The sequence below is a fragment of the Alternaria infectoria genome, assembly GCF_024043175.1.
Source record: "Alternaria infectoria strain BMP 0036 chromosome Unknown scaffold_1, whole genome shotgun sequence".
NCBI classification, from domain to species: Eukaryota; Fungi; Ascomycota; class Dothideomycetes; order Pleosporales; family Pleosporaceae; genus Alternaria; species Alternaria infectoria.
Genome location: NW_026250690.1, coordinates 199,513 through 217,281, shown reverse-complemented (window position 1 = coordinate 217,281; position 17,769 = coordinate 199,513). Strand labels below are relative to the sequence as shown.

General features: G+C 54.1%; 9 protein-coding genes across 9 annotated transcripts; 4 read left to right on the top strand and 5 right to left on the bottom strand.

The window, feature by feature from the left end:
* Positions 1-717: 717 nt before the first annotated feature.
* Positions 718-2,163, bottom strand: J4E92_000086 (uncharacterized protein; the record flags this gene model as incomplete). The annotated part of the gene is made up of 4 exons (XM_051491505.1): positions 718-1,466; positions 1,516-1,972; positions 2,022-2,080; positions 2,127-2,163. The coding sequence occupies 4 exons, from the start codon at positions 2,161-2,163 to the stop codon at positions 718-720; spliced, it is 1,302 nt and encodes a 433-aa protein (XP_051357017.1).
* Positions 2,164-2,468: 305 nt separating this feature from the next.
* Positions 2,469-4,124, top strand: J4E92_000085 (uncharacterized protein; the record flags this gene model as incomplete). The annotated part of the gene is made up of 1 exon (XM_051491504.1): positions 2,469-4,124. The coding sequence occupies one exon, from the start codon at positions 2,469-2,471 to the stop codon at positions 4,122-4,124; it is 1,656 nt and encodes a 551-aa protein (XP_051357016.1).
* Positions 4,125-4,321: 197 nt separating this feature from the next.
* J4E92_000084 (uncharacterized protein) lies at positions 4,322-5,469 on the bottom strand (the record flags this gene model as incomplete). Its single annotated transcript, XM_051491503.1, has 2 exons — positions 4,322-5,358; positions 5,445-5,469. The coding sequence occupies 2 exons, from the start codon at positions 5,467-5,469 to the stop codon at positions 4,322-4,324; spliced, it is 1,062 nt and encodes a 353-aa protein (XP_051357015.1).
* A 238-nt stretch (positions 5,470-5,707) lies between these two features.
* Positions 5,708-6,392, bottom strand: J4E92_000083 (uncharacterized protein; the record flags this gene model as incomplete). The annotated part of the gene is made up of 2 exons (XM_051491502.1): positions 5,708-6,249; positions 6,308-6,392. The coding sequence occupies 2 exons, from the start codon at positions 6,390-6,392 to the stop codon at positions 5,708-5,710; spliced, it is 627 nt and encodes a 208-aa protein (XP_051357014.1).
* A 254-nt stretch (positions 6,393-6,646) lies between these two features.
* Positions 6,647-7,453, top strand: J4E92_000082 (uncharacterized protein; the record flags this gene model as incomplete). Its single annotated transcript, XM_051491501.1, has 1 exon — positions 6,647-7,453. The coding sequence occupies one exon, from the start codon at positions 6,647-6,649 to the stop codon at positions 7,451-7,453; it is 807 nt and encodes a 268-aa protein (XP_051357013.1).
* Positions 7,454-7,695: 242 nt separating this feature from the next.
* J4E92_000081 (uncharacterized protein) lies at positions 7,696-9,351 on the bottom strand (the record flags this gene model as incomplete). The annotated part of the gene is made up of 1 exon (XM_051491500.1): positions 7,696-9,351. One exon carries the CDS (start codon positions 9,349-9,351, stop codon positions 7,696-7,698), a length of 1,656 nt encoding a protein of 551 aa, XP_051357012.1.
* Positions 9,352-9,603: 252 nt separating this feature from the next.
* Positions 9,604-11,018, top strand: J4E92_000080 (uncharacterized protein; the record flags this gene model as incomplete). The annotated part of the gene is made up of 2 exons (XM_051491499.1): positions 9,604-10,225; positions 10,273-11,018. The coding sequence occupies 2 exons, from the start codon at positions 9,604-9,606 to the stop codon at positions 11,016-11,018; spliced, it is 1,368 nt and encodes a 455-aa protein (XP_051357011.1).
* A 407-nt stretch (positions 11,019-11,425) lies between these two features.
* Positions 11,426-13,023, top strand: J4E92_000079 (uncharacterized protein; the record flags this gene model as incomplete). The annotated part of the gene is made up of 2 exons (XM_051491498.1): positions 11,426-11,531; positions 11,579-13,023. The coding sequence occupies 2 exons, from the start codon at positions 11,426-11,428 to the stop codon at positions 13,021-13,023; spliced, it is 1,551 nt and encodes a 516-aa protein (XP_051357010.1).
* Positions 13,024-13,104: 81 nt separating this feature from the next.
* On the bottom strand, positions 13,105-17,208 carry J4E92_000078 (uncharacterized protein; the record flags this gene model as incomplete). Its single annotated transcript, XM_051491497.1, has 4 exons — positions 13,105-15,944; positions 15,994-16,113; positions 16,165-16,614; positions 16,662-17,208. 4 exons carry the CDS (start codon positions 17,206-17,208, stop codon positions 13,105-13,107), a joined length of 3,957 nt encoding a protein of 1,318 aa, XP_051357009.1.
* Positions 17,209-17,769: the final 561 nt, after the last annotated feature.

The window sequence follows — 17,769 nt, the reverse complement described above, 5'->3', positions numbered from 1 at the left end:
GCGTTGCAGGACCTGTTTACCGCTGACAGTGACCATGGAACATACAAGATTGCGGTTAAGGCGAGAGATCCCCTGGAATCCGTGGTGTGGATGCTGCGACTACATCCGAACCACTTGCCGGTATTTGTCTGCACTCCATGCTTGTTCTTGTCTGCACTGGATGACATGATTTCTAAACGACTTTCGAACCTTCGACTCAGACTAGGTCTCAGTTTTGTTCTGCGCTTCCTCGAGTTATCAGTTCTGTCATCGGTTCATCATTGCAGAACATTCGGTATTGACAAGTTTTTAAAACGCGTTCCATCTTGGTACTGACTTTAGGCAAACAAGTCTTACTAGATCTGAGACCAACGATTTGACGAAGAGAATCCTTCGATCAAGGATTGCGCGAGACAAAAGATAGAACCTACAACAAGGCAACTGCAATAGCATACTTGCGCAATGCCATGGCAGTGTACTACGAAGACCGAGCCGCATTCGAATCGTATATCGCTACAAAGTTCGTGGTATGTAACTGTGCAAAGGCGAATGGTGAATGCAGCCTTGGAAAGGAAATTTTATGCTCACGCATTATGATGCCGCAAAAAAAATGAATAAGCCCTAGAAGCCATGCAAGCCAATCTATAACCGCGACGGCTCCGCGCGTGTATAAATACGGAATGAACGTCGCCCTCCCAACGCCAAGACATGCATTCGTCAATCATACTATGCGACTCTCTACTGTGTCGCGCATTGAGGACCCTCAGCCTCCTCATCATCGTCTTCCCACTCAGCGCCACCTGCGCGTGGGTCTCCACTGCCGGCACCGTAGTCCTCCATGTCGGCGTCCCATTCGACGTCTACCTCCTCCACCTCTTCGTGCTTTTCTTCCGGCTTGTCGTCTTTTGGTAAAGCGTCCCGCAGCTTCTGTACTGCGGCGTCGTTCTTCAGCCAGCCGTCCTCGGGGAATTCGACGTCGACTACTAGGTAGAGATCGCCACGAGCGTCACTGCGCTTGATAGGCATACCCTCGCCTTCGATCTTGAGGATTTGTCCTGGTCTCAGGACATTGCCGTCGGGTTGTTGTACGTTGAGCTTGAGACCCCGTCCGTCGAGATGAGTGATGACTACGCGATTGAAGCCTGTGAGAGCCTCCACCAAGCTGACCTTCAACTCAGCCCTCAGATCTGCGCCTGCGCGCTCGAAGACGTCGTGTGGCGTCTCTGTAAGCGTGAAGATGATGTCGCCTGGCTCCTGATCGGGTACTTGATCTGCTTCTCCTGCAAGCACTATGCGCTCGCCCTGTCGCGCACCACGGGGAATGTAAAGCTCGAGAACGTTCCTGGTTTCCACAACCTTCTTTCCCTTGCACTTCTTACAGCGATGCTTCTCGGGAATAACCTGGCCGGAACCTGAACAGTTGCCGCAAGGAACGGTCTCTTGGGTGACGAGGCCGGGGCCGACCTGGCGGAGGACTTGCTTGGCACCTGGGAAAGTTAGTATGTCTGGATGATGCGAGATGAAATAGCGACGTACCGCGTCCGTTACAGACAGCACAAGAGTTGCTCTTGGCGCCCTGCTTTCCTCCACTGCCCTTGCACATGTTGCAGATGATGTTCTTGGTGCTGGAGAACTTGGTCGTCTTGCCCTTGTACAGCTCCTCCAGGCTGACCTCGTACTCCTGCTCTACCGATCGTCCTTTCCGTGGCACGTTTCGTCCACCGGGCATGCCTCCCATGCCGCCCATTCCAGGCATTCCGCCAAATCCGCCCATTCCGCCGAACATTTGCGCAAAGATGTCGTCGATGTCCGGGCCTTCGCCGCCCATACCGCCTCGGGACGGGTCGAAGGCAGCCATGCCGTGGGTGTCGTACATGTGTCGCTTGTCATCGTCGGAGAGGATCTCGTAGGCTTGTTTCGCGGCCTTGAAGCGGGTCTCGGCCTCTGCGCGGTCATCTTCTGCGACCTTGTCGGGGTGATGTGCTAGCGCAGCCTGTCAAGGTCAGAATGGGGTCGCCCTTGCGTTGTTGTTGCTCACGAACCTTGTGGTATGCCTTCTTGATCTCGATCTTGCTCGCGCCCTTTTCGATCTCGAGGACCTCTGTTCGCGTTAGCAGTGCTTCAAATGTACAGACACGTCTACGTACCGTAGAGGTCGATTTCTTCATCCACTGGAGGTGACATCGTGTTAGTGAGAGTCGTGTCGTAGTAGACTGGAGGTACAAACTTTTGTGTTGTTGTTGGGTTGGGCGTGGGTAATTGGGAAGCAGACAAACTGGTCCAAAGTATGTACAAGAATAAAGCGAGATACAGCGACGTAAAGGGCCTCGTCCAGTGGGAGTGAAGGCAACAAAGTTTCTCCAGATTTGTCGATCGCAGGCAGGTAATGCGGGCCAAATTGTTAGCAGGCGGCGCCCCCACTAACGTCGAATCCCTGCACGTCATTTTCAACCGCGAACTCGAACCCTTTGCGTCGCATCAACACCGCCATGTCGTTTTCCCTACTCCGCCCACAACTATCGCAGTACACGTGCCGGTCATGTCTAATTCGCCTTTCACGCGCCTCGCGACGTCCGATCTCTTCGAACACCTATCACATCAAAGAAAATACAGCTAAAGCCGATGCAAAGGCCGCCGTACCAACATCTCCCGCACGGACGCGTTTTGCGCCTTCACCAACCGGCTACCTCCATCTTGGATCGCTCCGGACGGCGCTGTTCAATTACCTTCTCGCGAAACGGACAGGCGGTCAATTCCTACTCCGGATAGAAGATACAGACCAAAAACGCACAATACCTGACGCTGAACAGCGACTGTTCGACGATCTACGATGGGCAGGACTGCAATGGGATGAAGGGCCAGAGGTTGGGGGACCGTATGGACCGTACAAGCAGTCAGAGAGGAGCGCGATATACAGGGAATATGCGCATCAACTGCTGGAATCAGGCCACGCATATCGCTGCTTCTGTTCTTCCGAGCGCTTGAACGCGTTGGCGGAACACAGACACAAGCTCGGCATCGCAACCGACTACGATCGCACATGCGCCCCGCCCGCAATATCCAAGGAAGAGAGTGACGAAAGAGCGCACAAGGGCGAGGCGCACACCATACGTCTCAAAGTCCCAGACCAGTACCCGACATACAAGGACCGCATCTATGGCACTTTCAGGCCCCTCAAGAGACGCGGCCATGTCACCGAATCCGCATACGAAGATCCAATTCTCCTCAAGTCCGATGGCCTCCCTACATACCACCTCGCCAACGTAGTAGACGACCACCTCATGAAGATCACGCACGTAATCCGAGGAAGCGAATGGATGCCCAGCACCCCCAAGCACATCGCCATGTACCAAGCCTTCGGGTGGACACCCCCAGAGTTCGCCCACGTCGGCCTGCTCGTCGACGAGAATGGCAACAAGCTCAGCAAGCGAAACTTCGACACCGACATCACCGCCTTCAAAGAGATGGAAATATTCCCCGAGACCCTCACAAACTTCGCCGCGCTACTCGGATGGAGCCACAAGGAAAAGAGCGATGTCATGGACTTGAAGACGCTGATTGATAACTTCAGCCTGAAATTCACAAAAGGCAACACGACCGTGACATTCGGCAAAATGCAATTCCTCCAACGCAAACACGCCCTGCAACGCGCGTCAACCGGCGGTCCCGCCCTCGAAGAAATGGTCCGCAACGTCTCCCGCCTCCTCACCTCCCCCGAATCGCCTTACCAAGACTGGAAGTCCATAATCGGAAGCCCCCTCCCCGACGACTACATCCGATCCATCATAATCGCCGACGCAGAAAACTACACAAACGCAAATGAATTCCTGTACCGCAACTCCTTCTTCTTCACGCCCCTACGACCATTTGATAAGCAGCCGCCCATGTCGACGACTTCCGATATACCCATGCGCGCACAGATGTTAGCGCAGATCGAGGAGAAGGATTGGAATAAGGAGAATTTGATGCAGAAGGTGCATGAGATGATTGATGGGAGGCCTGAGGGGAAGAAGGGGGCGAAGGATGTGTATCATTATTTGAGGAAGACGGTTACGGGGCAGGAGCAGGGTATGCGGTTGTACGACATCTTTGTTATCCTGGGTAGGACGGAGACGCTGAAGAGACTGGGGTTGTTGGTCAATTAGAAGGGTGTGTAACTGCGCAAGTGTAACAATAGTGTATAAGAAACGAGTCATGACGATACGTGTTAGTGAATTTCCTTGCATTGCTACAATGAACTCATTGACTTCAATTCGTGATATCATCCCACCCTGATCTATTCATTTACGCCCTTGAACGCCTTGCCATGCCATGCTTTCCACAGTTGACCATGTTGTCATGTCTAGGAAGTCTCCATCTCAACCTCTTGGCTCTTAACCTCCCCGCCATCCGCAAGACCAAACACCTTATCCTTGACCTTTGCCGCTAGCAGTCCCATGTCCTCTTCACGAGCAATCTTGCTTCCTGCTGCACCCAGCTTGGTCAACTGGTTCTTGCTCTCGTTGTTCGTCGCGTATCCCGCTCCGCCCTTGAAACGCTTGCTGGCGTTGTTCTCCTGCTGCATCTTGCGGGCGAGGTCGGAGATCTGCTTGGTGCCGTAGTCGCGGTTGGAGATGAGGGGCGATGAGGAGAGTGTTTGTACCCAGTACTTGTTCCACAGTGCTTCTAGGAGTTTGGCGTCGAGCGAGGACTTGTAGTGCGAGACTTCCAGGGAGTAGTAATGATTGGCATGTGCACCGAAATCCTCAATCTTGCCGAGCGGAATAGTCTCGAAGCCGTCGCTCTCCGCGCCGCTCACATTCTTGGAGCCGCCACCCGCTTTCGCTTGGTTCTCGACGTACTCTGTGGAGTATGTGCGGAAGGCGCCGATTTCGACTTTGCCCGCGGAGACGGTTCGGTCGGGGTCGATGACGATGGCGCAGAAAGGGTCCTGGAACATTTGCTGCGTCTTCTGTGTGTTGACGTCGATACCTGAAAGCCAGCAGCCATAGCCGGGATGTGAGTGGTACCAGCCGACGGCGTTCTCCATCTGGCCTTGTTCTCGTGCGCGCTGCAGGAATTCCACCATGTACTCGTTTGCCTCGTCTTGTGCGTTGACTCGTGTCTCTGTTCCTTCGACTGGTAACCGGAATGCGTCCGTGACGACGAATGTGTGTGCTTCAATCTTGCCTAGCATTAGGCCCATGACTTCGATTGAGCCGCCCGAGCGCGCGTGCATGACCATCTTGAGGAGGGCGATGGCCGAGATGCGGACCGAGGTGAAGTAGTTGGGGTCGGTTCGCCATGGGTGCGCGTCGTTGATGGCTTTCTGTGCGGAGGCTGAGTAGTTGTAGAGGGCGTCTTTGCTGGGGTCGACGAGCTTGACGGAGTTCTCGAGCTCTGGGATGTTTGTTAGCCATGCGACAGATGCGGGGTATATTATCATAAAGATAGACACGGTACAAATGGAAGCGGATCGATCTTACCCCAGGTCTTCAATGCGGTCCCCATGGTTGAAGACAGCGTAGGCTTGTTTGGGTGAGTTTGGTGTTTTGGTGGGGAGGCGAGGGAGCTGTATGCTTGCGGCGGGGAGCTCTAGCGCCAAGAGATACAAGGCATCAGCGAGCAAGCGGGCAGTCCATAAGAAGGGAGATGAAGTGAAAACAGTCTATTGCGCTAAACGCTGAGATTCATAACGCAAAGGGCCAACGGAATAGAATAAGACTGATGCCAGGGTGGTCCATCATCGCTACTTCTTCCGCCGCGACTGATCTTCCCACCCCGACTTCTCATTCATCCTCCGTGCCTCATCCTCCATCTTCTTGACCCACCGCTTAGTCAACTCCTCATTCTCCTTGCGCAGTTTCTCCTTTTCCTGCTCCGCCATGTTGAGTTGCAGGTTCAGTGCAACCATCTCATCGTGCACCTCCTCCACAAGTCTCCCCTTGCCCTTGAGCTCCTCCGCTCTGTCCTTGCCCCGCCTTTCCAGTGCTGTTCGCGCCTTCTCAAGCTGTTCTATGCGCTGCTTCTGTTGTGTGTCCGAGGCTTTGAGGGCGCTGAGCTCAGCAGTCAAAGTACTCAGTTGCGTTTCGAGATCACCGCGCGTGCGCTGAGTGATGGCAAGTTCGGAGCGGAGTTGCGCGACAGCGGACGGAGAAGATACATCGGTTGTCGCTGTGCCTTTGCCCTTTGACGGGATGGCTTTGGTAGATGCGCTGGCTATGGGGGCGGGCTCCTCCGCGGAGGATGTCTGGGTTGACAACTGAGCAGTGTTGTCGGCGAGTCTAGTATCTATCGATGTCAGTATCTTCTCGTAGCACTGCGCGTCCCTCATGGGCAGATAACATACAGGCGTTGATGTACTGCTCATGCGCCTTCTCTCTCGCGTCACGCGCATCGAGTGCAGACAAATATTCCGCCAGAGAACTACTCATGGCGGCAGATAAGGTTGCGCGAGATCAAGGAATGTACAAGGCGTCTCTATCGCTATCATGGTGGTTTGCTACGTGAGCAGGCTGAAGATGGTCACCATGGACGATTGCGGAGGTCGTCACTGCTCCGATTCGACTCGACCCCTGCTAGCGTCGATCTCGGGAAGCTTCGGTCTTGAATATCGCATGTTGCAGCAACAAAGTCAAACTTCTCTCCCGTTCAATTGATTCTTACGACCCGCCGTCAATCGCTCAAAATGCCACCAACACACATCTCGGGTACTTCGCGGGCCCTGTACCGTGTCTTCATCGCGCCAAACCTACGCAACACAACTTCCATCCCACTTCTCTACGCCCCAGCATTTGCGCCGACATCGTCTCCCACCTCCCTCTCCTCGTCCACACCCAGTCTTACGAGCCGGACCTCCACCCGCGGCATAAAGTACACGAAAGACACACGCCGCCATGCCATCTCCGACTACTACGTCATCGACCAAGCCATCGAAGCCGACATCATCAACCTCGTAGACGAAGAGGGCGTTTTTCACAACAACGTCCCACTCGACGAGGCGCTGACAAGTTTCAACAAAGTCACCCACCACCTCGTACAAATGACACCGGGGAAATACGACGAAGATGGAAACCTAGACCCGAACAGCCTACCAACATGCCGTGTCATTTCCAAAATCGATCTCCGCGCACAGCACCAAAAGAAGCTCGAGACGCTACGACGGCAAGCCAAGGGCCAGGGCACAGGGCCTGCTACAAAGTCGCTAGAACTGAACTGGGCGATAGCGGCGGGCGACCTGAAGCACAGGCTGGTGGCTATGAAGAAGTTTCTGAAGGAGGGGCGCAAGGTCGAGGTTACGCTCGGGCCGAAGAAGCATGGCAGGAAGGCGACAGAGCAAGAAGCGAATGCGGTTTTCAAGGCAATTGAGAACGCGGTGGCGGATTGTAAGGGAGCTCGGGAGACGAAGAGAGAGGGCGAGGTTGGCGGCATTATGACGGTCATGTATGAAGGTAAGAAGGTGGAGAAGAAGGAGGGTGATGATGAGGCGGCTTGAGAGAACGTCGAGATGAGATGGACAAGCAAACCTAGGGAAACCCTCGCCATGTGCTCCCGAGGCAAATGCCGAGCCGCGGATGATGGGATTGTGGGCTGAAGATGCAAGAAGCGATGGTAAGGAAAAGCACGTGAGCATTTTCCGCGCCATGTAGTATACTGTACAACACAACCCACCTACACGTGGTGTAACGATTCATGAACATCTATAGATACACTGTACAGTAAACACGATGAAAAGCTTCATATCCTCTTTTCCTCCTTGGCCGGCTCAACCTTCGTCTCAACCTCAGTTGGAACCTCAACCTCTGGCATCTCATCCTCAACAGCCTCGAGCTCCTCAGTCTCGGCAGCTACCTCCGCCCTCTTAGCCTCGAGCACCTGCTCACACACCCTGATCTCTTCCCTTGCCTTCTTCTGGCCAGCAACATCGCGTTTGAGCGTAGCGACAGTGTTCTTTTGCCTGGCTACTTCAAGCTTAGCCTCCAGAATCAACAGCTCAGCGTCCGAGACATAAGTCCTCTGATCACTAGCCAATTCAAGCTGCTCATCCGCGCTCGCTTCATTACCGGCGAGGCGTAAGGCTGCAGAGCGGTGCTCGTGGATTTGGGCTGCGAGCAGTGCGGCCTCGTACTCTACCTCATGTTTCTGCACTTCGAGCTCACGGACCTCGATCATGAGTTCTTCAGACTTTACGGGCGAGGTTTCCAGAGTACCGCCGGGCCCAGCGAGATCTTGCTTTGTGTTGATTTGGTAGGTCAACATTTGCAGACGAGGGAAGGATTCAGTGTTGGAGTCGTTGAGGTAATCGGCGAAAGAGTGGCCGGTCCTTTCAGCGAATTGCAGTTCTTTGGCTTCGGCCAGGAGATTGTAGGCGGATACGGTAAGCTCGTTGCGCTTGGGTCCTTGGGGGAGGGACTCGGCGTAGGCGTAGCGGGTTCCTGCTACGTTCTCGTAGATATCGGCGCGGATGGTGTCCTTTTCCTTGGGGTCGGAGAGTGAGAGTTCGCGGAATTCTTCCCAGCCGATGGTCGATTCAAGCTCCGTGGGTGGCGATGCTCGGATGAGGCTCTTGTGCCAGGGCTGGAGAGCCTTGTGTGTGAGGTCTTCCTCGTGGGAGAGGAGGATGTTGTGCAGGGCGTCGCGCTCGATGATGACGCGGGACAGCTCGAGAAGGTTCTTGACGTCGATTTCTTCCCATGTGAGTGTTTGCTCGCCGCGATCCATCTCCGCTAATGCTTGCTCTAGTAAGGGTCGCTCTTCGAGTGTTACCATCAAGCTCCTGCCCCTGCCCAGCAATTTCTCGTGGTACTTGAGGGTGTCACCTAGTAACCTCACAGACGGGCTCTCAATCTCCATTGCGTTGTCCACAATGATCAGCTCGCCTTTTCGGAACCGGTATGACAGTGCTGTCCGCCATGCGAGGTCGTAGATCTTCTTGGGCAGCTCGGTTGCGAAGTCGCGAGGCTTGGGACCAAATGCGACACCTCCACCCCTTAGCATGGGCGATTTCTTGTCTCCCAGACGAGCGCGACCTGTTCCCTTTTGCGGTCTAACCTTCCTGCGGGAACCTCTGACTTCATACCTAGTCTTGGTAGAAGCCGTACCTAACCGTGTACTATCGCCCTCGTAAACGACCGCGCGGTGTAATATGTCTCGTCGGGTGGGTAGGTAGAGATGGTTTGCAGGGTATTGTTCGAATCGGAGCGGTTCGAGGGAGGGGAATCGGTGGATGGTCGCCAGCACAGACTGCTCTTCAAAAGGTTTGACGGGCACATATCCGGATCCGGATCTGGGAGTGCTTATAGAAGCTAGTGTCGCCTGAGAGGGCGCAGATGTGGTGATTGAGCGGGTGGTGGGCGTGCATAGAGATTTCTTGACGACGTTAGCATGTCGCATACAGTGACGGCGAGGTAACATACGGCACAGCGCGTGCATAGCGCATTTGGCCGCACCGACAGCCTTCTCAATTGGTGTGTGGCGCCACGCATGGGCGCGGATATCCTCGTGGAAGCCATGCCGGTCGTCGTGGTGCAATTGTTCCAGTCGTCGGAGTTGGAGGCGGAGGTCCTACGAAAAGCGCTAGTGTGATCATCACCACATTTTCCAGCGGCACTATCGCTCTTGTACATCGTCGAGACCATCAACACCATGGCCTCCACGCCCGCCCTGCGCCAATTCAGCGCGTGTCTGAGATGCGTGCGACAATTGCCAAGCGCCAATGGCACCCGCCGACTCCTCTCCACCTCGGCGGCCGTCCGTGAAGAGGTGCAGACACAACCCACGAATGCGACTCCCCCTCCACCGCCGTCGAACCCTCCGGAAGGCGCTGCTCAAAAGGCCGGTCCCCAAGATACCCCGGAATACATGCAGAAATGGGGCACGCTAGACCCCCAGATGGTGGAGAACAAGAAGCAGGAGCGCCGATTGCTGCGGAGAGAACATGTGCAACCCGTTGGATCCCGGCGTCGCCGTGCCGCCCTTCGTCGGTCGACCCTGCAAAAGACCGACGAGGTCCCATTCGAACAGCTGCCGTACCAATGTTTCCAAGAGGCGAGGAAGGTCTTGTTGGAAGACAGGCAGGAGAAGATCAAGGAAATCAAGGTTCAGCAGGAGCGGATAAAGAACCTAATGGCGCAAGACGCAAGCATCAGTGGAGGCCCAGCAGCCAAGGAGCACAGACTGCGGAGCATGAGGAAGCATCTGAATGACCTGATCATCTTAGCGGACATCAACGACCCAGTTGTAAAGCGGAAGTTTGAGGACGGACAGGGTAGGTTATGCCAATCTGCTTTCTGGCGACGTGACTGACTTGCGAAGGTGACATGAACAAGCCCATCTACCGATATCTTGCCGACCGGAAGTGGCGCCAGTACAAGCGTCTTGTGCTCGAACAACGTGTTACGCAACTTGCCATCATCCCCGATCTTCTCCCGTCTCTCGACTTGGTCGCAGACATCGATCTTGGCTTCGGACGGAAGCCAGTCGCGCCCGGTGACTTCGTAGACTCCGCCATCAGCGAAAAGATGCCTCGACTCAATGTTCAAACGTTCACACCCGGTGAGAAGCTCGTCACTGTGGTCGTAGTAGACGCAGATGTACCAGTTCCAGAGAAGGACAGCTTCACCTACCGATGCCACTTGATCGCCTCCAACATCTCCATCTCGCCTAACAGCACTTCGATACCACTCCAGCGTATCGCCCAAGAGGACCAAAAGACAGAGGATCTCAGTGCCAAGAAGATCGCACTACCCTGGTTAGCACCATGGGCTCACAAAGGAGCGCCTTACCACCGCCTAGGTATCTTCGTCTTCGAGCAGCATGACAACCAGCCGCTCGACGTCACCAAGATCAACAAGGCCAAGCGCATGGGTTTCAACCTTCGTAGCTTTGCCGATTCGAACAAGTTGAGCGCAATCACTGCTACGCTGTTCAGGACGAAGTGGGACGAGAGCATGGCCGAGGTCATGGAGCGTAATGGTCTCAAGGATCAGATTGCTGTAGAGTTCAAGAGGAAGAGAGTGGAGCCACTGCCCTACAAGAGGCGCACTGAGCGCATGCGGTGAGGTGGATGAGGTTGCACGTAGTGAGTGCATGTAGTCATGTAAGCCATATGTACAATACGATGACCTGACAGCTGCAAGTTCGAGTTGTCAGCATGATATGTACAACAAGAGCATTGAATGCGACAATGAAGTGGTAGCATTTTTTACCAGCCCTGACTTTCCGCGTGGGATGTTGCGCAGTGGCTGCCTTTGATGGTGGCCGCTCTTTCCAACCTCACGTACGGGGGGGATGCTTCCTTCCTTGCCTCATACACGCGCGCTTGGAGCTCGACCCTTCTTTCTTCTGCCGGACATGCCTTGCCTGTTTTTCTTGACAACCGCAGGAATCGCCATTAACAGATCTCCAATCGTCGCTTCAACTACGCTTATCTCCTTTACTCGTCCCAGGTGCCGCACTCACGCCCATCATGACGCAGAATGCACCTTCCGTTCCAAATTTTCTTCCGTCCCAACAACAGATAGCGCTTGCCCTTGCCATCGTTCGCAGTAAGCCGGCGGGCATACCAATACGAGGTAATTTCCGACTGCCCAGATCATGCACACCTTCTAACGGTCGTTAGACTACGTCCTGCAACTGCGTGCTCAAATCAGGCCTGGTCCAGACCCGAGGGAACGGGACGATTCCGAATGCTACGTTGATCAGGTCGCCTACTGGAAGGAGCGATGTCAACAGGCCGAGGACGAATGCGGCAGGCTTCGGGGTATCAACATCAAACTCGAACGATCAAATCACCTACTGTCGGGCCTCTCCGGACCTGTCTCCGATGTTGATACAAGCATGCTGATGGCGCCGACTGCATCGCCAAAGAGATCTAAGCCATCGAGACAAGCACAGAAACAGTGCCTACAACCGGCCGCTGCTGCCCAGGAGACCATCGATAATGATATGGACTTCCTGGATGTGCTCGGTAAAGACGGCTCGAATCTCACGGAAGCTTTGTATACTACACACTCGCTATGCAGGAGTGAAGAGCCGGACGCCGAAACACTGTGCCACAATCTAGTAAGAGTTGCTTCGAGTATCGGCAAAGTCATATGCATAGTCGCCCAAAACTACGAGCAACTGTCACGTCGAGGGAGGAGGACACTGGAAGCCATGTCGTTGGACCAAGACAAATCCGACTTCGCCATCGCTCTATCCGTCTGCGCAAGAGCTTTCATGTCCTTACTTGTCGGTACCAACAAACTCATGGAGACAAAAGCAGATGCACGCCTCGCGAGTTTGATCGTTTGCGAGGTAGCAGATATGTTCAACGCCGGATTGCAATCGATTGAGGCCTCAGCGCGAAGGACAGCGCAAACTTTCTTGTCGCAACCACACTCGCCAAAGAAGACGAAAACCAAGACGCCGCCTTCTATCATCAAAGAGTCGCCGCCGGCCAGAGCAGTCGCCCACTTGCTGATCAGTCTCCTTGGATTCCTTGAGAAGACCGATCCCGTGCATCAGAAGATCTTCGATGGCTTCGTTTTTGTTTTGTTCGAACGTGTTGGCAAGAGATTGTATTACTTCACATTTGGACAGCACCGCAGCACATCCATCGAAGGCAACATCTTACCGCCACCTGAGCCGAGAGATGAGACAGAAGAGACAAGACGAGATACCGACGCCCTTGGAACGCGCCTGGAAGTCAAAGCTCTTGTGTTGATACTTGAACGCGCCATGGGGCTAGCTCCAAACCATATGAATCCCCAGAATGCTCGTCCAAGCCAGACGTCAAACCGTCCGGTCCGTACATTGAGCACCAAAACTCCCGTCACGAGTACCAGGGCGCGCCTAAGCCCGCTTGCAAAAGATCGCTTGCAACGAACACTCGTTGCATGTATGTATGGAAATAACACGAATGATGAGTTTCTGGACGTTCTTACGAAGCCGCTGCCAGCCATGCGGCTGAGCTCACTACAAAATGTGGCTAAAATCGACGACAAAGATGTGGAGACCTGGTACAAGGAGGAGATCTGGCGGCTCGTTGGCTGGGATGTACTAGCCAGAGAGGGCGCGTGGTGAGACTATTGTAAAGAATGTGAAGAATGTAACGAAGCTATGTAGTTGTCTACGATGGCTTTTTGGAGATAACATCTGGCATGTCTAATTGCTGGCTTCCTGCGCCAATTGAAACTGGCTAACAAACCTCCGTTCCACCACCGACTTTTGTGCAGTATGCACTTGATCCATCTCCTCTTCATTCCTCATCCCCCATCCACCCCCGCCAGGTGTATCAATAACAAAGCAATCCCCTTTCTGTACAGCAAAGTCCTTCCGTCCACCTAGCCTACACCATCGCCTTCCAACCTTCTTAACAATATAGTTCACCCCACTCGTCCCATCCTCACCCCCAAGCATACCATACGGCCTAGTAACCCGCCTCTCACTAACAATCGAAGCATTCATATCGCGGTAAAACTCATAAACACGGCGAATCCCATTCCCACCATTCCACCGCCCCTGTCCACCCGACCCATCACGTATACTGAACTCGCGAAGAAGCACAGGGTAACGCTTCTCCAGTAGCTCTGGATCTGTGATACGCGTGTTCGTCATGTGGATGTGTACGCCGGACGTGCCGTGCCAACCGGGTCCCGCGCCGCTGCCTCCACATATCGTTTCTCCGAAGCCGAAACCGGAATTTGGGATGGGTGTGCCGTTGTCGTCGCGGTCGCCGTTTATACCGAAGGAGAAGACGTTGCAGTCACCTTGGCTTGCGGCACAGGCTTCGAATGCGCGGATGACGACGTCGGTGACGCGTTGGGATGTGATGGGGTTTCCTGCACATACTGCGGCGTATGGCGAGGGGTTTAAGATACTTCCTTCTGGAATGGTGAAGGTGAGAGGACGGAGGCAGCCTTCGTTGAGCGGTATGTCTTGGTTGATGAGGCAGCGTAGGACGTAGAGTGTAGCGGACCTGGCGATGGCTTGTGGGGCGTTGAAACTGTGGTACCCCTCTTCGCCTGTACCCGTAAAGTCGAAGTGGGCGCACCCATCGTCTGGGTTGATGGTTATGGCGAGCTTGATTGGTGTGCCGTCGTCCATGAAATCGAGTGCGACAAGAGGCTTGCCGCCAGTTTGTTGATATGTACGCTTCATGAATTCGCGGACACAGGACTCAGCGTTTGCTGTGATTGCATGCATGTTCAGATGTACGGTTGAGAGACCTCGCTCGGCGATGAGGTCAGCCACGAGCGCTGCGCCTTTCGCGTTCGCGGATACTTGTGCTTTGAGGTCATTGATGTTATCGGCGAGCTTACGTGTTCCTGAGCATCCTGGGTATTGGGCGGGATCGTGGAGTAACACCCTCGTGACTAGTTCTTCGTCGAAGACACCGTCACGGACAAGGTATTCTGAGACGATCATGGCACCCTCCTCGTGCAATTCGACGCTGCCGGCTGGCATTGAGCCCGGGAGTATTCCACCGATTTCTTGGTGATGGCCTCTTGAAGCTGTGTAGAAGATGATGGTATTTCCCGCATCGTCAAAAACAGGCGTCACGCATGTTATGTCCGGAAGATGCGTGCCGCCGGATATGGGATGATTAGCGACGATGACGTCGCCCGGTCTTAGTTGGCCTAAGTACTTGTTGTGCTGGTACATGACTGCCTGTTCCATGGAGCCCAGGTGAACTGGCACATGAGGAGCGTTGGCTACAAGGCGACCTTCAGGACTGAAGAGTGCGCAGCTGAAGTCAAGACGTTCCTTGATGTTGACTGAAACGCTAGTCTTCTGTAATGCGAGGCCCATCTGTTCAGCGATACTCATGAAGCGATGAGCCATCACAGAAAGCTCGACTGGATCAACAGTCCGAGTTACAACAGCTTCGTTACTTGGTAGGGTAGTCGTTCGGTCGAGTTCGATCATAACATGGCGGTCCAGGATGGTTGCCTTGGAGCTCGGTGCAACCACGATGGTCTGTGTGTTGTCCAGAATGATGGCAGGCCCATCGATGATATCACCCTTTGCCAATTTTGTCAAGTGATACAAAGGGGAAGTAGTCCAGCCATTTTCGAAGAAGACGGGGACATGATCCGATATCTTCTTTGTCGACACGGCGGATGGGGAGCAGTCGGTGAGCTGTTGATCGAGGTTGAACTCGGGTTCGACCGATGGGCTTCGGGCTGTCGCTCGAACTCGCACGTTCTCAACGAGGATATCGCGTCCGGGCATGATGAAAGAGAATTGACGCTTGTGTTCAGCTACGAACGCGTCGTCCCACGTCCCTTGATCAGGGCGCGAAACCATGAAGGTTGTGTCAGACCCTTCGTAGCGGAGGTTGAGAAAGTGCTCGAAACCGATTGTTTGGCCGGAAAACCCGTCGTTGGCGAGTTGTTCCGCTGCGTTCTTCTCGAGCGACGATAGCCTTTCGTCAAGTTCACCGAAAGAGAACTTCAGCAATACTGAGCAGGGCTCTTGAACATCGCGAACGACGTCTGCCAATGCCATGCCATATGCTGACAAGATAGAAGAATAGCGGTGAACCAAAATGCGGTCGATGCCCAAGTTAGCAGCAATAGCGCAGGCAGCTTGTCCGCCTGCACCACCGAAAACCGCAAGATCGTGATCAGAGGTTCGGTGCCCCTTGGCTTCAGTGAGAGAGCGTATGGGCCGACACATTGTCTCATTTGCAACTTCCAAAAAGCCAAGAGCAAGCTCTTCGACAGTCTTCGTCTTTCCGCTAGTCTGTGACAGGTCCGCGTTGATCGTAACGAGTAACTCTTCAAAGGCTCGCTTTGCGCCTTCATAGTCCAGAGGTTCATTCTCGTGCTTGCCGAAGATCTTTGGAAAGTACTCAGCCTGCAAACGTCCCAAGACAAGATTTGCATCTGTAACCGTCAGAGGTCCACCTTTTCGGTATGCTGCAGGGCCTGGATGGGCGCTTGCTGATTCGGGGCCTGCGAGGAAGAGACCGTTGCGATAGGAAAGTATGCTTCCACCGCCTAGAAACTTTAGTAACTATCCAGATCCATTGATTCGAGTGCTACTCACCGGCAGCAACAGTGTCGATCTCTAGCTGTGGAGATTGAATCGTCACACCAGCCGTGATCGACTCAAAGGTGTGCTCCAGTGTTCCCGCATACCGCGAAACATCAGTGCTGGTTCCGCCCACTGCGTAATTGTCAGCATACTTCCGACATGTTTCGCGAGCTTTAGACTTACTGTCGAATCCTATCACTGGCTTCCTCCGCTGTACATCAAAACATGTCTTGCTGAATCCGACAACACCTCCAGCCGGACCTGACAGGATAGCTTTGAGACCGCTGAAGTGCTGCCACCCCACTAGTCCTCCATCACTTTGCATGAACTCGCAACGAGCACCCTTGGTATCTTCCAGGCCGCCTACGAAGCCTTCACGAAAGCCGTCGATGTAATTGCGCGTCAAAGGCGTAAGGTACGCGTCTGCTGTTGCTGAGTAGCCTCTCGAAATGGCTCTGATCATGGGGAAGATCTGTGATGAGACTGATATCTGCGTGAAGCCGATGTCTCTGGCGATATCGGCAACTTGAAGCTCGTGGTTCGGGAAAGTATAGCTGTTGATAAGCGTTATCGCCAAGGACCGCACGCCCTTGTCGAACAGGGCCTGGAGACCTTCACGGGCGTGTGTGCTGTCTACTGAAGTGTCAGCGAGGAAGTTACTTCCACGTCAAGATACTGACCAATTGGTCGCAAAACGCGAATGGCTTCGCCGCCCACCCCCCTTTCCAGGTTATAGGAGTTGCGGTCAGGGTCTCGTAGTGTTGACTTGTCCTCGGTCGAATCGTGGAGTGTGACGCGCTCGTCAATCTCTAGTACATCGTCGAACAAGGTCTCAGGCCTCCGGATGTTGAGATCAAACAGCTTCGGTCTGGTCTGATCACCTATGCGTAGTAGATCTCTGAAACCTTTGGTGACGACCAACGCGCATTTTGTGGAGTTTCGTTCCAGCAAAGCGTTTGTCGCGACCGTAGTTCCCATCTTGATCGATTCGATGTTGCTGGTGTCAATCTTGCCGCCGCGTGGTAAGGATACGTTCAAGGCCTGCTCGAGTATCCTGCGGATACCCTCTGTGGGTGCATCGGCATAGTTCGTTGGATCGTTACTCAAAAGTTTGACGAGTACATCTGGTTTCCCTGGTATAATACCTAAGCAGTCTGTGAAGGTACCGCCGCGATCTATAGCGATGCGGATGCCTGCACCCTGCAGCGGCTGCTCAACGAACGGCATGTTTGGTGGGAGATTGAGAGGGGAATGAATCGAGGAAAAAGTGAACCGCGGTCTCCGACAGCCAAAAGCTCCTATTTGTCCTACAATTACTGGGAATTGAAGTAGACCACCCTCGTGCCAGAGGATAGATCAAGGTATGAACACCCCAAACAGGCAACGCCTGGTCAGCTGTTTCGTCACGCGCCATTGGCTGTAACGACACCGATGCCGCAGGGCATATCGTTCCGAAGGCATGGCAGCGCGGGTTTGTAATGCCTATCGCGTCGCGTTGAGGGTGGAGTTGCTGCGCATTCCGGCAGGATGAGGATGACGCGCGATTGCCGATCCCTTCCCAGGAAACACGCTAATACTTCACTAGCGCGGCGCGAATGAACCCCTCAGTGAATCCTTCGAAGTTCCGACGTTCCTCTCCATCGGACCCCAGAGTCCGAAAGAATGGCAGGGGTCGATATCACGCTCTCCACCATATGCTGAGTGGCTATGGGATTATGAGCATGGGTTTGCAGCGCGCATGCCGAGGTTGCAAATTGATGCGACTGCTGTTCATGGCAGCGTCGCCGT